The sequence below is a fragment of the Artemia franciscana genome, chromosome 12 (assembly GCF_032884065.1).
Source record: "Artemia franciscana chromosome 12, ASM3288406v1, whole genome shotgun sequence".
NCBI lineage: Eukaryota > Metazoa > Arthropoda > Branchiopoda > Anostraca > Artemiidae > Artemia > Artemia franciscana.
In genome coordinates, this window is record NC_088874.1 from 34,846,741 (window position 1) to 34,865,546 (window position 18,806).

The 18,806-nt window shown below is 33.4% G+C and overlaps 1 protein-coding gene across 1 annotated transcript in view; it reads right to left on the bottom strand.

The window, feature by feature from the left end:
* Positions 1-15,823, bottom strand: part of LOC136034029 (HEAT repeat-containing protein 3-like) — a 66,513-nt gene extending 50,690 nt beyond the window's left edge. The window contains exons 1-3 of the mRNA XM_065715089.1: positions 15,663-15,823; positions 5,274-5,446; positions 1,408-1,495 (exon numbers count right to left, since the gene is read on the bottom strand). Coding sequence (XP_065571161.1) covers positions 1,408-1,495; positions 5,274-5,365 — 180 coding nt within the window. The 5' untranslated portion in view covers positions 5,366-5,446; positions 15,663-15,823. The remainder of the gene's footprint in view (positions 1-1,407; positions 1,496-5,273; positions 5,447-15,662) is intronic.
* Between the last annotated feature and the right edge of the window lie 2,983 nt (positions 15,824-18,806).

Below are 18,806 nucleotides of genomic sequence, written 5' to 3' on the forward strand. Positions count from 1 at the left end.
AAAACCGGGACTTTAGGTTTTCCCCCTCCAACTCCCCCCAATGTCGTCAGATCCGGTCGGGATTAAAAATAAGAGCTCTAAGACACAATATCATTCCAAACATCAAATTTCATTAAGATCCAAATACCCGCTGATAAGTTAAAAATACTTCATTTTTTCTATTTTTTGCGAATTAACCGGGCCCCCACTCCCCCCCAGATGGTCAAATCGGGAAAACGACTATTTCTAATTTAATCTGGTCCGGTCCCTGATACGCTTGCCAAATTTCATCGTCCTAGCTTACCTGGAAGTGCCTAAAGTAGCAAAACCGGGACCGACAGACCGACAGACCGACAGACAGACCGACAGACCGACAGACAGACCGACAGAATTGGCGACTGCTATATGTCACTTGGTTAATACCAAGTGCCATAAAAATGTAGTCATTAATGGATTTATTACACTACGTAAGTGTAAGTAAGTGTACCTCTCTTATTAGACTAATATTTGTTTGTTATCTTTCAGCAAGACACACCTGACTAGAATCTCAGGCAGGGTTGACTAAGAATTTAAAATTGACATAGGACCGTTAATTTGCGTGGAATGACAGGCAAACAAGTGTCTAAAGTCAAAATTGTTAAAAAATAAAAAGTAAAAATGGTTAAAAAAGTCAAAATTCTGCAATGAATGTCAGACAAGGCAACTGATTTACAAACTTAGACATTTGTAGCAATAAAAAAGTTAATTTAATGATAGTTGAACAATGATAGTTAACAAGTTGACTGAAATTGCAGGGGGAATAAGCGTCCAAAGCCTACAAGGGCCTCCTGTCTGATGATTTTTTTTATGACCTTTTAAATATTTTTAAACTTTTTTTAAAATATTTTGAGATTTTTTTACGACTTCTTTGACCCCATTAGAAGATTTACTGCTTCTGATTTGACTGTGACTGGAGTTCCGAATACCACAGCTTTTGACAACAGACGAAGATCTATAAACGTAACCCAATTATTTAGCCTTTTCATTACAACCGGAGACAGTTAATCAGATCAGGTCAAACCAGATCTTCCTTGTTATTTATTAGTAGATTATTATATTATTAGTAGATTATTTATTAGTTATTAATTAGTTATTAGTTTAGTTATTAGTTATTAATTTTAAGTTATTAGTTATTAATTAGTAATTAATTAGTTATTAATAAATCATTAATTAATTAGTTATTAATTAGATATTAATTAGTAGATTATTTATTAGTAGATACAATCATTCAGATCATTTGATACAATTGTTTTCATGACTATTGAAACAAGCACCCTGAAATAGTGCAATAATTAACCAAATTACTTAGTTTCCAGAGCAAAATATATTTGACGAAAAGTGTAATTACAATTCTATTCTTTCCTAAAACTTAAATATGAGTAAAAGTACCTTTTTCAAAAAAGCTAGTAATGGGGTGAGTACATCCTCTCCAACCATTAGTTTGCAGGCGTCTTCACCGCCAACAGTGCTTAAATTCCTGAAAATAAAAACAACATTTTGGAAAACCAATTCTAATTGTCTAATTCAAAAGAACATATTAAAAAGAATAAAATAAGATGAACTATCCTCACAAAAAAATGACAGATATATAGGCAAAAAATATATACTTTTTCAAAATACTTTCTCTTTTATAGCATTAATTAACCCAAAATTTCTGAGAATTTTGGAAATAAAATGATTTTATTACATAATAAAACAATTGTAATACTTGTACAATTATTATTTACAGCAATTTATTTAATGTTTTTGTATATTTATAACATATTAGTTATGATATAATTTATTTAAATTATTCAGTAGTAATTAATATGTATACTACCTAGATAATTTTTATAATGGTTATACCATATTAATTATATTATAGTTATTTAACAATCGGTCTTCTTTCTTTAGTTCTTTGCGTAAATCTGGATTGTTATGGCGGTTCTCTTCTCTTTTTTTTCGTTGGTATAGCCACATTGCGTAAGAGTGTGTGTGTAAATGAGCCCGCATTAACTGGAACCCGTTTAATTCTACCAAATAAACTAAACCCTCGTTCAACTGAATCCACATCCAGCTCAACCATCATTGAACTAAAGCCCCATTTATCGCAACGCCCATGAAATTCAGCTCTCATTCGACCCAACCCCATTGAACTCAAGCCCTGTCTCACTCTATCCCAATGCAACTCAAGCCCCGTTTAACTAAAGCTTGTTTAGATTAACCCTCATAAAACTCAATCCCCACTTAGCCAAACCCTATTTGCCTACAAAACAATAACCACATTGTTCAAGAGGATTTGTATAAGTGAGCTCATATTCAACTGAAATTCGTTTAATTCTACAAATCAAACTAAAGTCTTGTTTATCTGAATCCTTGTTCAACTGAAACTCCATCCAACTCAGCCACCATTGAACTGAGCCCTCATTTATCAGAACGCCCGTGAAATTCAGCTCTCATTCGACCCAACCCCATTGAACTAAATCCCTGTCTAACTCAATCCCATTGCTACTCAATCCCCGTTAAACTAAACCTTGTTTAGATTAACTCTCGTGCAACTCAATCCCCATTTAGCACAATCCTATTTGCTAATTTTAGATTTGTTAATTTCTAATGTATAAGACAGAAGGATAATTTTTTGTTTTTTAGGGGATGAAGGGGGGGGGGGGTTAATCGTTGTGAATTAAAGCAGCATAAAAAACTTGGGTACTTGTATGATAAACGCCCTAAGGCTCAAGTTGTTCATTCATTAACACATTATAGAACCGTTTTTTTTTCGTTACTTTCTTTCAGCTTAGCGTGATACAAGACAAAGAGAAAATATATAACTTGGGCTATATATTTCCACATTAAGCAGGGAAGAGTGTAAATTATTTGGACAATGTGAAGTTAGGAAACAATTTTTACTACATAATATGCAGAACGATTGCATCTAGCATATTAGGCATGCACACCCGCTACACTTTTCGCCCACCTCCTCCCTTCCCCTATTGTGCAAATATATAGCCCAAATTTGTTTCTAAAGTATTATATTTTTATTTTACTTTGGTATATTTCGTTAGGATTGAGTGTCAGCAAAATATATTAGAAGAAGATTAGGTAGGGCGTATATTACACAAGTACCAAAACTTGCATAAGATTTGACCATTGAATAAAGACCATTTCATGTGAGCCAACTTTCATCGCTTCCAATAAAACAGGCTGAATTGAATTATCTAGGTATATTATTGATTTAACAATAATACAAGTTTAACAACAACTTAACCCTTCTGCTTTAAGTTGAGCAGAATGGGGTTGATTTGAATGTGGGCTTGAGTCAAGTAGGGATTAAATTAGGGATGGAATGTACGTGGGGTTGAGTTACATTGAGGTTGATAAAAACAAAGCACGAGTTAAATAGGTCAAATTAAATGACGATAAATGAAGAGTTAAACAGGGGTGAGTTGAATAAGATTTGAGCTGCAATCGGTTTGAGCTAAACAGGGGCTTATTTAAACGGGGGTTGAGTTAAACAGGGGTGGAATTGCAGTAAAGTATAGTTAAATGACGGTTGAGTTGCAGCGCAAATGAGATAAAAAAAAGGGTAGACCTGCACAGGGCTCAGTTAAACGAGGGCTCAGTTGCACGGGAACTGTTCAAGATGCATATCATTTTGAATGAAATACAAATGACATAAGGCCTTTGGAAGTTTTGAGAGTGCCACAGCTCTGAATTGTAAATCTTGACTAGGCTTGAGATATCATTTGTCAGTGCGTGTGTTATTGTTTTTATTCTGACAGATTAAAGCAAACTCAAAAATATAAAAGTGTTTTCAGTAAAGAGGAAAGATGACGCTCTGGCATATAGAAACCCAAAGGGGCGTTAGTGCTATTCCTGTTTGAGGTAATTTTAGATTGACTTTATTATTCATCTTAATTTCTGTTTGTTTTAACTTTGGGTCATCTACTGTATTTCTCGTCGTTTTCGGTTTTGTAAAGCTCTATACTTTTCCTTGAAAACTTCTTTTTAGTTAAATTGGTTAATTAAATTTTATTTCTCTTTCAATTGACATTATCTTTTTTTTTATTGATTAATAAAGGATATATTGTAATTTTTTCAGCTTTTCTGTTGAAGAATTAAGATTTTTGGTTGCTAATCATATTTGGACAAAATTTTGTAATATTTTTTTCAGTAGTTGCGTAATAGAATTTTGGATCGATGGGAGGAGAAAATACTGTTCAATAAATTGGAAATCTGCATATCTTTTGACCTTCTGATAGGACTGAAGCCATCATGACCTCCATTCTAGTACAGTCCTAAACACCCATGAATAATGATCAACCCTTTTATCATGAGATTTTTATTGTATTGTGTTATATCTGCTTCATTGTTTAAATAAGTTAATTTTGTGCTCATTTATTAAAACCGTTATGTTTTGATGTTTAAAAATCAAAAAGACGTCCTTACTCAGGGCAATGAAATTTATGTCCTGATTGGAGCTCCCTTGGTTCAGAAATTTAAACTGCGGCGCCTTATATAGCCTGAAATTTTAAAGCCGGTTTGATGAGGCTCCCTTGGTCCTCCAAGTCAAACTTTAATATTTACTTGATCCGCCCGTTCCCTCATAGCTTCAAATGGGTCCCTTAAGTCACCAGTTTCTGTTCCTGAGATATTACAGTTATGGTAATTCGATAATCTGGATACATTAAGTCTTTTCAATTTAGCTCTACCCTCTCCCTCAGGCCATAATCCAGCGTCAGAACTAGAGCTTTTCTGGAATGGCTTGAAGTCATATTGCAAGGAGAAAGGTATTAAGCCCCCCAATAATACAGATCACCCGAGGTCAGCCGTCTTTTCAAAGTCAAAGCATAAATAATAGGTACTAACAGAAAATAAACTAAAGAATAAATAAAATGTACTTAGTAAAAAACAATAAATATATTAATCTATAAACATAAATATACTTAATTCTGCCAAATTTCTTTTTATTTAGAAGAATTTGTCATCATTTTAACTTTTACTGGAAAATAGAAAACTTCTTTTTTAATGACTACTTTAAATATGCTTTCAACTAACTGCCTTTTAGCAACCTAAAAAAAGAGGCTTCTGACAACAAAGCAGCGCATGCCAAGCTCTGAATTTGGCTATTTTTAACACGACCAAATTCATTCAGTTGCATGGTATAACTGAATTCATTCAGTTGCTGTTCTGAATGTTTTTGGAAAACATGTTTGCAGCCTTGAGGCAGATGTTGATTAATAATTGACTTTCATCCAGAATTTCCTTACAGCACTTACCTCAAAGCCCCAGTTGCCAAATGCCTAACGGCTGCATTTTTGTCAAGAAAAAGTGGGGCACAAGCTTTTACTATGCCACTTTTGATTAGCATCAGAGCATCATTTTTCCCTTGAGGAAGCGTTGCCAGTGCATTCGCTCCACAGTCTCTATCTTCTGTTTTTGGACTTTGCAGCTGAAAAAAGGATGTCTTATTGACTAGTTCTGGATTTCTATTAGCAATTCAAACCATTGTGAGAGGACAACTTTGATTTCTATTAAAATTGTTTTTAGACTTCTTCTAAGAACAGAAGTCTGATTTCTTATACAATTGAGCTTTTTTTAGAAAAGAATAAAAATAGACTCTTCAAACAGCAGAAGCTCTATGTCTACGTGCTTAAGATTTTAAATATAAGCACAACAATGTTGTCAGCATAGCTTAACAGTTATCAAATGACTATATTCTCCTTTATTTATACAGGAGAAGATTGGCGTCTCAAAGAAAAATTAAGCCCAAGCACAGAGCTTCTTTACTTTCTTGTTGAAGCTATCTTCAACCCCATTTACAAAAGATTTTGATGAGGCTGAATTCCATCTTTAGTTAAAGTTTAGATCATCACGGCAATGGCTTTGTCTATAAATGAAAAGAGGGACATCAAAACACGAAACAGACAAAAATTATGTTGCATATAAGGAAAGCTGCTGCCCTCTTAATCCACTTCTTTATGCTGACATTTGACCCTTTTCCACAAACTCTTCAAGTTCGAATGCTTAAATAGAAGAACAGCGTGATGGCGCTTTATTCCACATTACCCCGTAACTAGAACGGGGTATGGGACGGAGTAACAAGAAAAAACAATTATATTTTCTCCTAACAATAGAACTTTTAACTTAAGGCTTTTGAAAGGCAATCATTGAATAAGTAACAAACAACTGATAACTGGCTATATTTCTCACACTCTACAATCTTTTCAGTTAGCACTAGTTGAAATTTGGCGGATGGAGTGGAGGATTAGTGTGACAGAAACACTCCTAATGTGCAGGATAATTTCTATTCGTTTTGTGTTTTAATCTAACTTTTTACCTTCATTCAAAAAACTATTTTTTCATTTTGTTTAGGGCTGTTTGGTACCTTAATGAACCACCCTATCTTGTCCATTACAATCATTTTTTTGTTTTTGTGGCCAAACTGTTCAGAACTGATCGGGTGGTGTTGACATAGCTTGTATAGCTTTGATAAAAGATCTAAATGAACGATAGAAAGCTGAAAGCCGACTCCTACTTTCCCAGAAATCTTAGAAAAGCCATTTAACTTCTCCTGTCTTATGCCGGACAGAGAGATATATATTCAGATTTAATGAAACTCACATAATTAGAAAATATAAATTGTGTTTTTTATTGAACAGAGCAGAATTATTTGAAGTTAAAGAAAGGGCAGCCCCTAAAAATATTTTCGTACGCCTTGGAACATTAAAATCAGCTCAAAAGAAGTATCATTAAATAATTTGTCATCTTTGGAAGTTTCCTATCGTGCTAACTGATTTGATTGAAACCCTTTTAGACACAGGATGTACATTTTTTGTGTTGTGTGCACATAAATTAGACAATGTTTTGCTCAACAATTAGAAAGAGATTATAGATTTTCGTTGTTTTAAACTAGCCCCTGGTTAGCTTTTCAAACTGTTGACACGTTTAAGATCCCCTTTCAATTTTCAAAAAAAAAAAAAATAATTCGGAAGCTTCCTGTGATGCTGGAAAAATTTATAATGGACCCTTTGTCTTTGAGACTTTTAGCCAACACTGGAACTCGAAAAAATGAGATTTACAGTATCGAACGTGCTTCAAGAGCTAAAAATGAACTCATGACTATTTTCTAAATTTTTTGTAGCTTTACATTTAAAATAAAAATAAGAATGAGACGAAAAAAGTTCAAATAGCTGAATGAGAAATTCTGGGCTTATACTTTAAGTTTTTTTTTCAGGAATAAACTATTTCTAATACAGTTTTCATGGTAATTAATATCCACGTTAATAGAACGCTGGAAGACAAGGAAATTATGTAGAAACTTTACATTATTTAAGGCAGGTTACAATTGTTTTTTTCAGTAGATCCTTTGACAGCATAATCTTCTGTGAACTGCCATCTCATTAAAGATTAATTTTAATTACTGACCACCAGCAACATGATTTTTTTTCATTTTGGAGACAAAAAAAAACAAAGAAGAAAACTAACTCAGTAAATTGTAGCAGCTGAACAACTAGCGAAATGGGCAAACGAAAAAATTGAAATGCTTAATAAACAGCTGATATCCTTACTGGAATCAAAATGTCAACTTACAGAGGCATCTGTGGAGAAGCTTAAACAGATGATATCCTTACTGGAACAAAAAATATCCATACTGGAATCTCAAATCCGTCAAGATTCAAGAATCTTAGGAAGAACCGTTATCAAGAACCGTAAGTTCAAGCCCTTAAGGAAGAAACAAATTGACTTGTTGGGCTCAGAACTGTCTTGCAGCATCTGCCTCGAGGTGTTAGTTAAACCAGTTAGAAGACAAGACAAGGAAATCATACAGAAATAACGAACTTTTACATTATTTAAGGTAGGTTACAATACGTAGGTCAACGCCCCGCTCTTTACGCTAAAGTTTGACTCTTTCTCTCATCTCTCCTTTTTAAAACAGAAAAAATAACTTTAGCGTAAAGAGCGGAGCGTTGATGAGGGAACAGCCCATTTCATATACGGATTAATTTCTGTTCGTTTTATGGTTTTAATGTCGCTCCTTACTTTCAGTAAAAAAAAACTTTTTTTTAATTTAATTAAGTTTCAACTTCACTCTTAACTTCTATAAAAAAAATAATTAAAAAAAAATAAAATTTCAAGGAAAAGCTTCTGCTTGTTACACAACATTTTAAAGATCTTTGGGTGGCTGACTGCTGCAGTCAAATAGTTCCTGGCAACGAACTATTTGAAATCAAATAGTGATTTCATATTACATTGAAATCAAGAATGAGAAGAGCAGATTTTACATGATCCCAGTCAAAAATTGCAATTATACTACAAAATTGGCAGTCAAAATATGTTTTTTGCATTAAGCTGCAAAATGTCCTCATCGCTATCAGATTTTACTGTAAACCCTTGCACATTCCAAATTTCATTTAAGCCAAAGAAGACAAATGTATCAGAAAGGAGGGAACAGCCCCTTTCATATACGGAAAATTTCTGTTCGTTTTAAGTTTTAATATCGCTTCTTACTTTCAGTTAAAAAAAAGCTGGTTTTTTATTTAATTTTTGAACGCTTCTGAATTAATGCATGTTTTGATTTTAATTTACTGACGACCAGCAACATGAATTTTTTTCATTTTAGAGACAAAAAAAAAACTAACTCAGTAATTGTAACAGCTGAACAACTACCGAAATGTGCAAGCACTAATCCATGTCTATGGATTAATTACTGTCTAATCCATGTCCCCCTTGTTATCTGCCACTTTTACAACCATCATTGTCAGATATGCCAAAGTCTGCATTCCAGCATAAATCTGCCAGCTTCAAAAATTAGTATTAATTTTGCCCATGTACTGGGCTGAAAAATTAGCCCAGTACATCAATCTGGCCCACAGAACTATGTTTAGCTTTTCTGCTATAAGAGCAAAAATGATTACGTTCACACAGTCAAGATTTATACACAAAATTTTATGACAAAAACCTAAGAGTGAACATGCATGGCTTGAAAGTTAGGGAAATTATGGATAGTTGCCCAAATCATCCCCAATCAACATTTTATCATGATATGCTGCATATCTGAATGAACTATTCTGGTAAGCTGTGCAACCAGTGTAACTCTGCGGTTTGTGATTCCCTTCTTTTCAGATACGCCAGATATACCAGACTTCGACAAATGTCTGAACCATACTAGAGCGGATTATCTGGAGCCAATTCCAGTAGATTTCCTCAGTCAAGTCAAACAGTTCGTGGTAACGAACTGTAGTAAGGAGCAACCCAGCTCAATAGCAACCCAAACTCTGAAAATGGAATTTTGATACCAATAGTTACATCAAAAGAATCGTATTTTAATGCTGATTTTAAATATATAAGTTTCATCAAGATCAGTTATACTCATCAAAAGTTACGAGCCTGAGAAAATTTGCCTCATATTAGAAAATAGGGGGAAACACCCTCTAAAAGTTATACAATCTTAATGAAAATCGCACCATCAGATTCAGCGTATCAGAGAACCTTGTTGAAGAAGTTTCAATCTCCTATCTACAAAAATGTGGAATTTCGCATTTTTTGCCAGAAGACAGATCATGGATGCGTGTTTATTTGTTTGTTTGTTTTTTCCCCAGGGATGATCGTATCAACTAAGTGGTCCTAGAATGTCGTGAGAAGGCTCATTCTAACAGAAATTAAAAGTTCTAGTGGCCTGTTAAAGTGAACAAAAAAATTGCAGCGCACCTAGGCCCCCTCCAATGCTCATTTTTTCCCAAAAGTAACCAGATCAAAATCTGAGATAGCCATTTTATTCACCATAGTCGAAAAAGCAAATAACTATGTCTTTAGGGACGACTTATTCCCCCACAGTCCCAGTGGGAGGGGCTGCAAGTTACAAACTTTGACCTGTGTTTACATATAGTAATGGTTACTGTGAAGTGTACAGGCGTTTTCGGGGGGATTTTCTTGGTTTAGGGGGGAGAGTTGAGGAGGGGGGGGTTACGTGGGAGGATATTTCCATGGAGAAACTTTTCATGGGGGAAGAGAATTTCAATGAAGGATTCTCTAGCATTATTTGAAAAAGCAAAGGAAAAATAAATATGAAAAGTTTTTTTCTACTGAAAGTAAGGAGCAGCATTAAAACTTAAAACGAACAAAATTACTATGCATATGAGAGGTTTACCTCCTCGTTATACCTCACTCTTTACGCTAACATATTCTTAGTAATTTCAACTATTTATTTTACGGCCTTTGGGATTCAGAGGTCATTCTTAAGGAATTGAGACAAAATCGAAGCTTTAGTGTAAAGAGCGAGGTGTCGACGAGGATTGAACCCCCTCATATACGAATATAGAAGGTCGTCACGTAAGTTAATTCGTAAGTTACGTATATTTTTACCAATGAAAACGTTTGTAAAAAATTAAAAGTTCTAGTTGCTTTTTCAAGTAATCAAGAACTTGGAGGGTAAATAGGCCTCCTCCATCGCTCCTTTTTTGTCAAAATCTTCTGATTAATTGCAATTAAAGAATATACAAATTTCGTTTTCTATTTGATTTCAAATTTCGTTTTCTATTTTGATCTTGGCTCTAATTTCAAGGTTCTATTTGAATCATTAGTAGCCATAGCTTTATGAAAATCAAGGAGCATGGGGCTTAATTCCCTCTCCCCCATATGTTCCTATTCCTTAGCTTTAACCTTGTTTTTGTTCATTCACACACATCTTTTCTATAACTCTCACAGGAATGTTTTACTATGAAGGTCCCAAATTATTTTTTTAAACTTCTTAAGAGTTACCAGAGTTACCCAAGTTTTGTTGAATTGTACAATAAAATTACAGAAGTTACTTTTTTTTAACTGGGGTTTGACTCATTTTATTTATGTATTTGTACAATAGATTATGATTGATGTGAACGTCAAATGCACCTGATATGAACATTAGTGATGGCAAAGCTTTATGTGCTAGTACTAATTTTGACGCAAAACTCAGATTTGGCAACCATGCTGTGAAAGAAATTTTGAAATTAAATTTTACTTTACTCAAACCTATTTATGTGTTGTCTTTTGCAAATTTTGTCTGTGTAGCTTGGTCCCTGCACATTACTTTTTCCTCTAATGACCAATTCAGGTATATGGGTTGGTAATTCGTCATAATTCATTTACCCTTACACTGATTTCTAATTAATTTCAATGTCAATAACTTGTCAGTTCTCATTTACTCCTTCGTGGTAGTGTATTTGTCAACAAGCTTCTTGCTTGCAATTGACCTTTTAAATGTCAACAAGAATCCTCTTGGCTGATAATCTAATGATTTGTATCCAAAACTTTTGATCAGTCATTGCTTTGTCTCTACCCAAAACAAAGCCCATTACTTATTACAATTGTAGTAGAGATTAGCCTAATCAGAATCCTTTTGATTCAGCAGATGGGGAATCTGAACTATTTTTAGGATTTGCTTCAGAACCCTTGGGGGTTGATTTTACAATAGTTATGTTGTGTGACTGAGCTAAATTTACCTTTGTGTAATTAATGTTTGCACAGTTTCTGGAGAATGAGAATAAAAGTTTCTGGAGATCTAATAGTGTTATCTTTGGTTGTATATTCCTCAATAATTGTCAAGTTTTTCTTTTGTAACCAGTTTCCTGCAATAATGGCACCTATGGTAGACTACAAAAATAGAAAGCTAATAACTTGATATGCAAGTACATCAAATGTCTTTCAAGTAATTACCAAACATTAAGACATTATCAGCCAAACCCAGAAAGAAGAAGGACAAATGTTCTGGCCTTCTAAGAACATGCCTTGACTGTTGATAAGTGACTGATGAAAGTTAGTATCTTCTGAAATTCTTGTTCATACCCATTTTCGAATAATTTGAATATATTTGTGCTGGAAAAGGCTCTTACCAGTGTCTTTGAAGTACCAAGTTAATCAAAATGAAATTTTTTTGCCAAATGCCTTTTTTCTGTGTGTGACACTTAACACAATTCTTTACAGAAAGAGCTAGATGAATTTTATTCGAGGACGTCCTGCTTTTCATTTAGCAACTATTTTAAACAGAATATTATTTGGCAAACTATCATCCTTCATGGGTAAAAACTGAATAACTAATCTTGAACTTTCATCTCATAATAGCCCAAGACAACCCTAGCACGATAGTAAAGCCCTAGGACAATAATTTCACCAAGCTTAACCTTTTGTTTATGGCATTTAAAACACACACTCTTAAAATAGACTGGAGGCTATATAAAGTATACAAGTTTTTCCAATAAAGTCACTAAAGTTTTAATAAATAAATAAAGTTTTATAAAGTAATTCAAGTTTTTTTGTTTGAAAACATTTAGGCCTTTTCAGGGGCAAAATGCTAGAATGCAGTACCTTACTACATACTTTTATGGCATACCCTCTACTTAATATCCTTCATCTAATTAGAACCCAGGATTTTCCATAGTTTTGGGATCAAAATATGATGAATATATAATATTTTATTAACAAGATTATGGAAAATCCCAAAATTATTGACAATCCAATATTATAATTAGATGAAGAATATTAGGTAGGGGGTATAACATACAAGTAATCCTTACTACAGCAAGGCATCCCTTCTTATTGAAATAAGACTCCTTTTCTCTTGTACCCTTTCATTAAAGGGCCATTAAATACTGACAATGGGAAGGTATTATAATCAATATCTACTTTATTTGAAAATGGAGTGAATGGTCTTATAAAATATGACATATATCCCTTGTTCATTTGCAGTTAACTCTAAAGTGAAAAGGCTAATAGAGTTTTAAGCTATGATACTATAATAAACCCTATAGATCTTTTTATCCTAACCTTTTTTTCGAGTCAGAGATACCCATATAAACAGGAAAGTAGTTTTTGGGGTGCTATAATTAGAAAAGCGAGACCACTCAAAGTGTAGTCAAATGTACATGAGCGTTGATCCTTGAATGAAAAAAAATAGACAACACCTTTCTCAACGATGTCCTCTTGTGGAGCAAAAAGTCACTCAGGATCCCACTGTAACAACAAATTCAGTTTTAGCATGTCGCTATATTTGGACTGACATAACACAGGGGATGTGAAGCAGGTTTGCATGAAAAATCATAATTTAACTTTGCCATAGTTTGGTTGTAATATTACCAGTTCTTTTAACAAAGTAAAAAAAAAAATTCAAGTGAAAGCAAAAAACCACCAATAAAGATGACCATTTGTTTTACTTTCTCATATGCAGCAATGGTGCTTGCATAGGCCAAGTCAGCAAATCATATCTAATCTTATACATATTTAGTCCATCTTTCTTCTCTATGCATAAGTTTTAACATAAAAATTTTAATTTACAAAAACAAAATTATAAAAAATTTAAATGTTGAAAAACAAAGTTTTTGAAGATTGTAGTCACCCATTCCTAACTTGTTGGTGTAATAAGTGGAAAAGCTGTTATGTCTTATTTTTAGCATATTTGTGATCCTGTTGAAATTTGTAAATAATATTTTTTTAATGGAATAAAAAATAGTTAATAAGTTCTGAAGTTTGAATATAACTTCCTCTCCTAATTCCTGTACGAGGAGTACAGGAATTATTAAATTACATCCACCATGGATTGTAGAAAAACGTACAGAAATAATATGAAAAAAAACTTCGTTTTCTTAAAGAGTTAAAGAGGCTGTGTTCCAAAGTCGAACCTTAAAACATACAGGAATTAGAAGTGGCAGTTGGGGGGCTGCCGCCCCCCAAACCCCCCGCTTTTAAAGACTCTTTTGTACAAGTTTTTTGTTTTTTTGCTAACCCCCCGCTCTTGGCTTCGGAAAGGCCCTCTTTTAATTAACAAAAAATTGAAATGAATGAATAATGGAATAACTTCAAAAAATGTTAAACACAAGAGGACAGGAGAACCATTGCGCTGAAACTAGTAATTAGTAACAATGAAGTCCCCCCCACAACAAAAAACCTGTACAAAAGAGTCTTTAAAAGCGGGGGGGTTCATTTTTTCAAGTAAGCTGTCAAGTTGGCAAACTTTTCAGAATTAGAAATCCAAAGAGGATTAACATAGTAGCTTGACAACATTTTCCTGGAGTATATATTTGGTCCTGTACTTAATACTAAAACTTTAATTTTTCTAGCCTTTTTCAAGATAGCAAAATGTAGTATGTCTAGAATTTTACTCCTTTGGTAAAATTCTAACATAACTACTTTTTGCTATCTTTGAAAATGGTTAGGTTACAAAAATGAAACTTTCAGGGATAAGTCTACAGACTAAAGTATATCCCAGGAAGGTATTTTGAAGCAGGAACTACCAATTCTTTTTCTCTTCTGTCAAGGATAGTCTTTAAAGACTATCCTTGACAATCTTTAAAGATATGTATATTATGAAAGTGAAACCTTGCAAAATAAATTTTCTGCTTAAATAAAGTACAAGAAAACAGTTTTCAGCTTCAGAACTTTACTTAATCCCAATTTATGAGGTTTCAAAGATATGCAAATACTTTTCCTAAATTTAGAAAAAATACTCATTTTTAAGGATAAAACTTCTACTCAAATAACAGGAGTTGCATTTTCAGAACTAAAAACAAAGAAAAATAAACTGAAAACTAAAAGTTAAAATAAAATGTTGTTTTGTCAAAATTTCATTGGCCCTAGATTCATTACTGAAGTTTCATCAATAAATTCTTGGTGGTTCATATAATTGTCTTACCAATAAAGTAAACATGCCACTCAATGCATTTTTTCTTATGATCTTTACAAAAATAATAATTGCTTCTACTGCAAGTTTTAGAGCTCTTAAAATTGAAAAATTTTCAACTAAAGTACAAGTTATTGGTCATTTTGATAAAATGATACTAAAATTTCAACAAAATAATACTATACTTTCTTGGTGCCAAAATTATTTATAATAAGGTTAGTTTAGGTAAGGTCAAAAAGTACTTAAATTGAAATCTATGGTAGGAGTGAATATAATATTTGCAAAGAACATAAAAAAGGCATCAAGCAGTATGTTCAATTTATTGGAAAGTCAATTATATGAACTGCAAAAATTTACTTTTCATCTTTGTAACAAAACCTTTTCTAAGATAGTGAAAAGTAGCTAAACTTGAATATTACCCATTTATTAGTCTGTATATGCATACCTAGAAGTTTTGGTTTCCTAGCCTATCCCCTTTCCAAGATAGTAAAAACTAGCTTGTCTATTATTTTACCCTAAACTAGAGAAAAGAGAAGCTTGTTAAGAATTTTACCAAACTACTGCTAGCCTGTACTTGAATAAAGGATTTATCCTTACTTAATTTAAGCCTACAAGAAAGGATACCGCTAGCCTAGATGACCAATTTGATAGTGCAGCCTATAGGCCTGTAGGCTATAAATCCTTAAATTAGCCAACCAGTAGGCTAGTATAAACCTAGGGTCCCAAATGGACATGAGGAAACATATTAAGAATATGATTTTTACTCCAAAATAAGCAGAAAAATCATAGTTAACACATTTTGAATAGAAAAACCTTTTTCTTCACCTCTTTCCTTGTTTTTACAGTTTTTCTAACAAATTTTCGAGTTTCTTAGAGCCTACACAGAAAATACCTTCAACCCTTAATGTGCAAATATATACCCAGAATTCCAGCTTGAATCTAAATATAACACTTATTTGCATCACAAATAAACTTTATACCCATATAGGTTAATGGATATAACAATCAAGTTGCATACTTGGTCAAATATACTTTATATGACAGAATCTTGTACTGCTGAAAAAGACTCATCGCTTGTCTCTTCATAAGGTTCTGGATTTCCAGTAATACCGTCATGCCCTATGTGACTACGTTTTTTAACTGCTTTTCCCATTTTTATAAGCACGATTTCCAACTTTAAACTTGTTGCACTGGATATTCTGACTATTAAAATAGATGCCGCTTGTAGCATAAAGCTGCCTTCTTTTACTGCCACTAGATTTTTTTTTTTTTTTTTTTTTTTTGGTTAGTGAGTGTTTTCGAAAGATCTAGTGACTTTTTGTCTTTGTTGCTGATTATTTTAGAATCATGATAATGCAAAGAAAATTCGGTGGAAAAGACCATACATGCTTCAGTAAGATTAAGTTGATTTTCGTGTTCGGTCTATGGAAAAAAAAATAACGAGTAAGAACGCATATATTGCCGTAAAAGCCCGATGTATTGCAATTTTTATTAACATGACTTTTTAATGTCTACTATGTCTACTTTTTTACTTGCTTACCATAGCTGTTTGATTGCTAAATTAAAATATGACAAAACTGAAGTTTGAAATATAGGGAGGAGGTATTTTGGAAGGCTGGTTTGGATTGAAGGGGAAATGGATTTCCCCACTGTCTTGGAAAAATTCCCTATTGTTTATAAGTTGCGTTTATTTGATATGGAAAGGCAGTGTGGTCTTCGTTGCTATCTTTTTTGTTCGTCCCTATTTTTATATTTTTAGAGTCCTGGTTGTTTACACTAGAGTTATTTTTTTCCAATTTTTTAAAAATTTTAATTAATCAGCAGTTTAATTAGAATAAAGGACTCAATTGAAATTAATGAAACTATTTTAGCACAAAGAGCGAGATATTGAGGAGGAGACAAACCCTACATATACGAAACAATTTCAGTTTGTTTTAAGTTCTAATGTTACTCCTTACTTTCAGTTGAAAATACTTGTTTTTTTTTCATTTAATTTCTCATTGTTTTTTAAATAATGCTGGAAAATCCAGTGCCCCCATCATGGAAATTCTATTCCCACATAATAAATTCCCCTCATGGAAAGATCCTCTGACTGAACTCCTTACAAACCGACCCCCCCCCCATCACCAGGAAAATCCATCATCCCTGATATTCTTTTTCCAGCAATGTCCAACAGATAAGTTAATAATTCTAACTTTGTTTTTCGAATACTTTATAATTTAAAATACGGTCGCTTTTCAAATGTGGGGAATATGCCACAGTATAATGTTACACAATCTGTGGTAATACTTTGACTTATCTTGTATCTTTACTTAGACAGCGCAGCGCGACAATTTTAGTAGAAACCAAGCACTAGTACTCATTTTTTCGATTGTTTACCCCCTCTTGAGCACTCCCACAATAAAAATATTGCAGCTATACCCCTGAAAGTTACAATTGTATGTTGTTACTATCACAGTAATAGTCAAAATAGTCGTAACCTAGTTGCCTGTTTCCACTGTTTCAAGTTGTCATAATTTCAGTCGAAGTCGCAGTTACAGTTTCTACATTTGTAACCCTGAAAATTTCAGGTTATTACTGTTAGCCATTTCTTAGGTATTGCAGATAAGCCCATTTAATAGCCTGACACCCAGGAATTTCACCTTAAACATCAACATCAACATCATTTCACCTTCACATCAAAAACTGCGGGCAAATTGGATCAATTTCAACCATTGCCTCATGGTATTCTGGGGAGTAATAAAATCGCCGGAGACTTAGCTATTCTTTATCCAAAACACCCCAAATAAAACCCTCAGCTGTTCATGAGATATTGTAGATACGCACTTTTGACAAACCGGACGTATACAACGTGTTTTGACATTTTTAAGCATCACCCCTTAACATTCCCTAGAGTTTTACCTCAATACCCTCAGCCTAATTGGAACCACCCTTGATCAAACATTATACAATTCCCAATAATAAATCCCATATGGAATCAAGTGGCAAATTGCATAACCTAAAACTCTTACCCTGAGAGATGTGGGGGCAATGTTATCCTTGGAGGCCTAGCTATTGAATCTTTTGACAACTCTGGGAAAGAAGCCATCTCAAAATATTGAACAGTGTTGAAGGGGATCCCTAAAACATTCAGCTTAATACCCTCAGTTGAATGATAGATATACGTGATATGTCATTTTCACAACCAGCACGCATTTATTGTGTTTTGAGTTTATTCAACATCCTCCTCAGTAATTTCTGAAAGTATCATTGTAAAATTATAAACGTTTTAGAGACTCAGCATAAAAATTATAAAATTTTCTTATACAATTGAGCTTTTTTTAGAAAAGAATAAAAATAGACTCTTCAAACAGCAGAAGCTCTATGTCTACGTGCTTAAGATTTTAAATATAAGCACAACAATGTTGTCAGCATAGCTTAACAGTTATCAAATGACTATATTCTCCTTTATTTATACAGGAGAAGATTGGCGTCTCAAAGAAAAATTAAGCCCAAGCACAGAGCTTCTTTACTTTCTTGTTGAAGCTATCTTCAACCCCATTTACAAAAGATTTTGATGAGGCTGAATTCCATCTTTAGTTAAAGTTTAGATCATCACGGCAATGGCTTTGTCTATAAATGAAAAGAGGGACATCAAAACACGAAACAGACAAAAATTATGTTGCATATAAGGAAAGCTGCTGCCCTCTTAATCCACTTCTTTATGCTGACATTTGACCCTTTTCCACAAACTCTTCAAGTTCGAATGCTTAAATAGAAGAACAGCGTGATGGCGCTTTATTCCACATTACCCCGTAACTAGAACGGGGTATGGGACGGAGTAACAAGAAAAAACAATTATATTTTCTCCTAACAATAGAACTTTTAACTTAAGGCTTTTGAAAGGCAATCATTGAATAAGTAACAAACAACTGATAACTGGCTATATTTCTCACACTCTACAATCTTTTCAGTTAGCACTAGTTGAAATTTGGCGGATGGAGTGGAGGATTAGTGTGACAGAAACACTCCTAATGTGCAGGATAATTTCTATTCGTTTTGTGTTTTAATCTAACTTTTTACCTTCATTCAAAAAACTATTTTTTCATTTTGTTTAGGGCTGTTTGGTACCTTAATGAACCACCCTATCTTGTCCATTACAATAATTTTTTTGTTTTTGTCG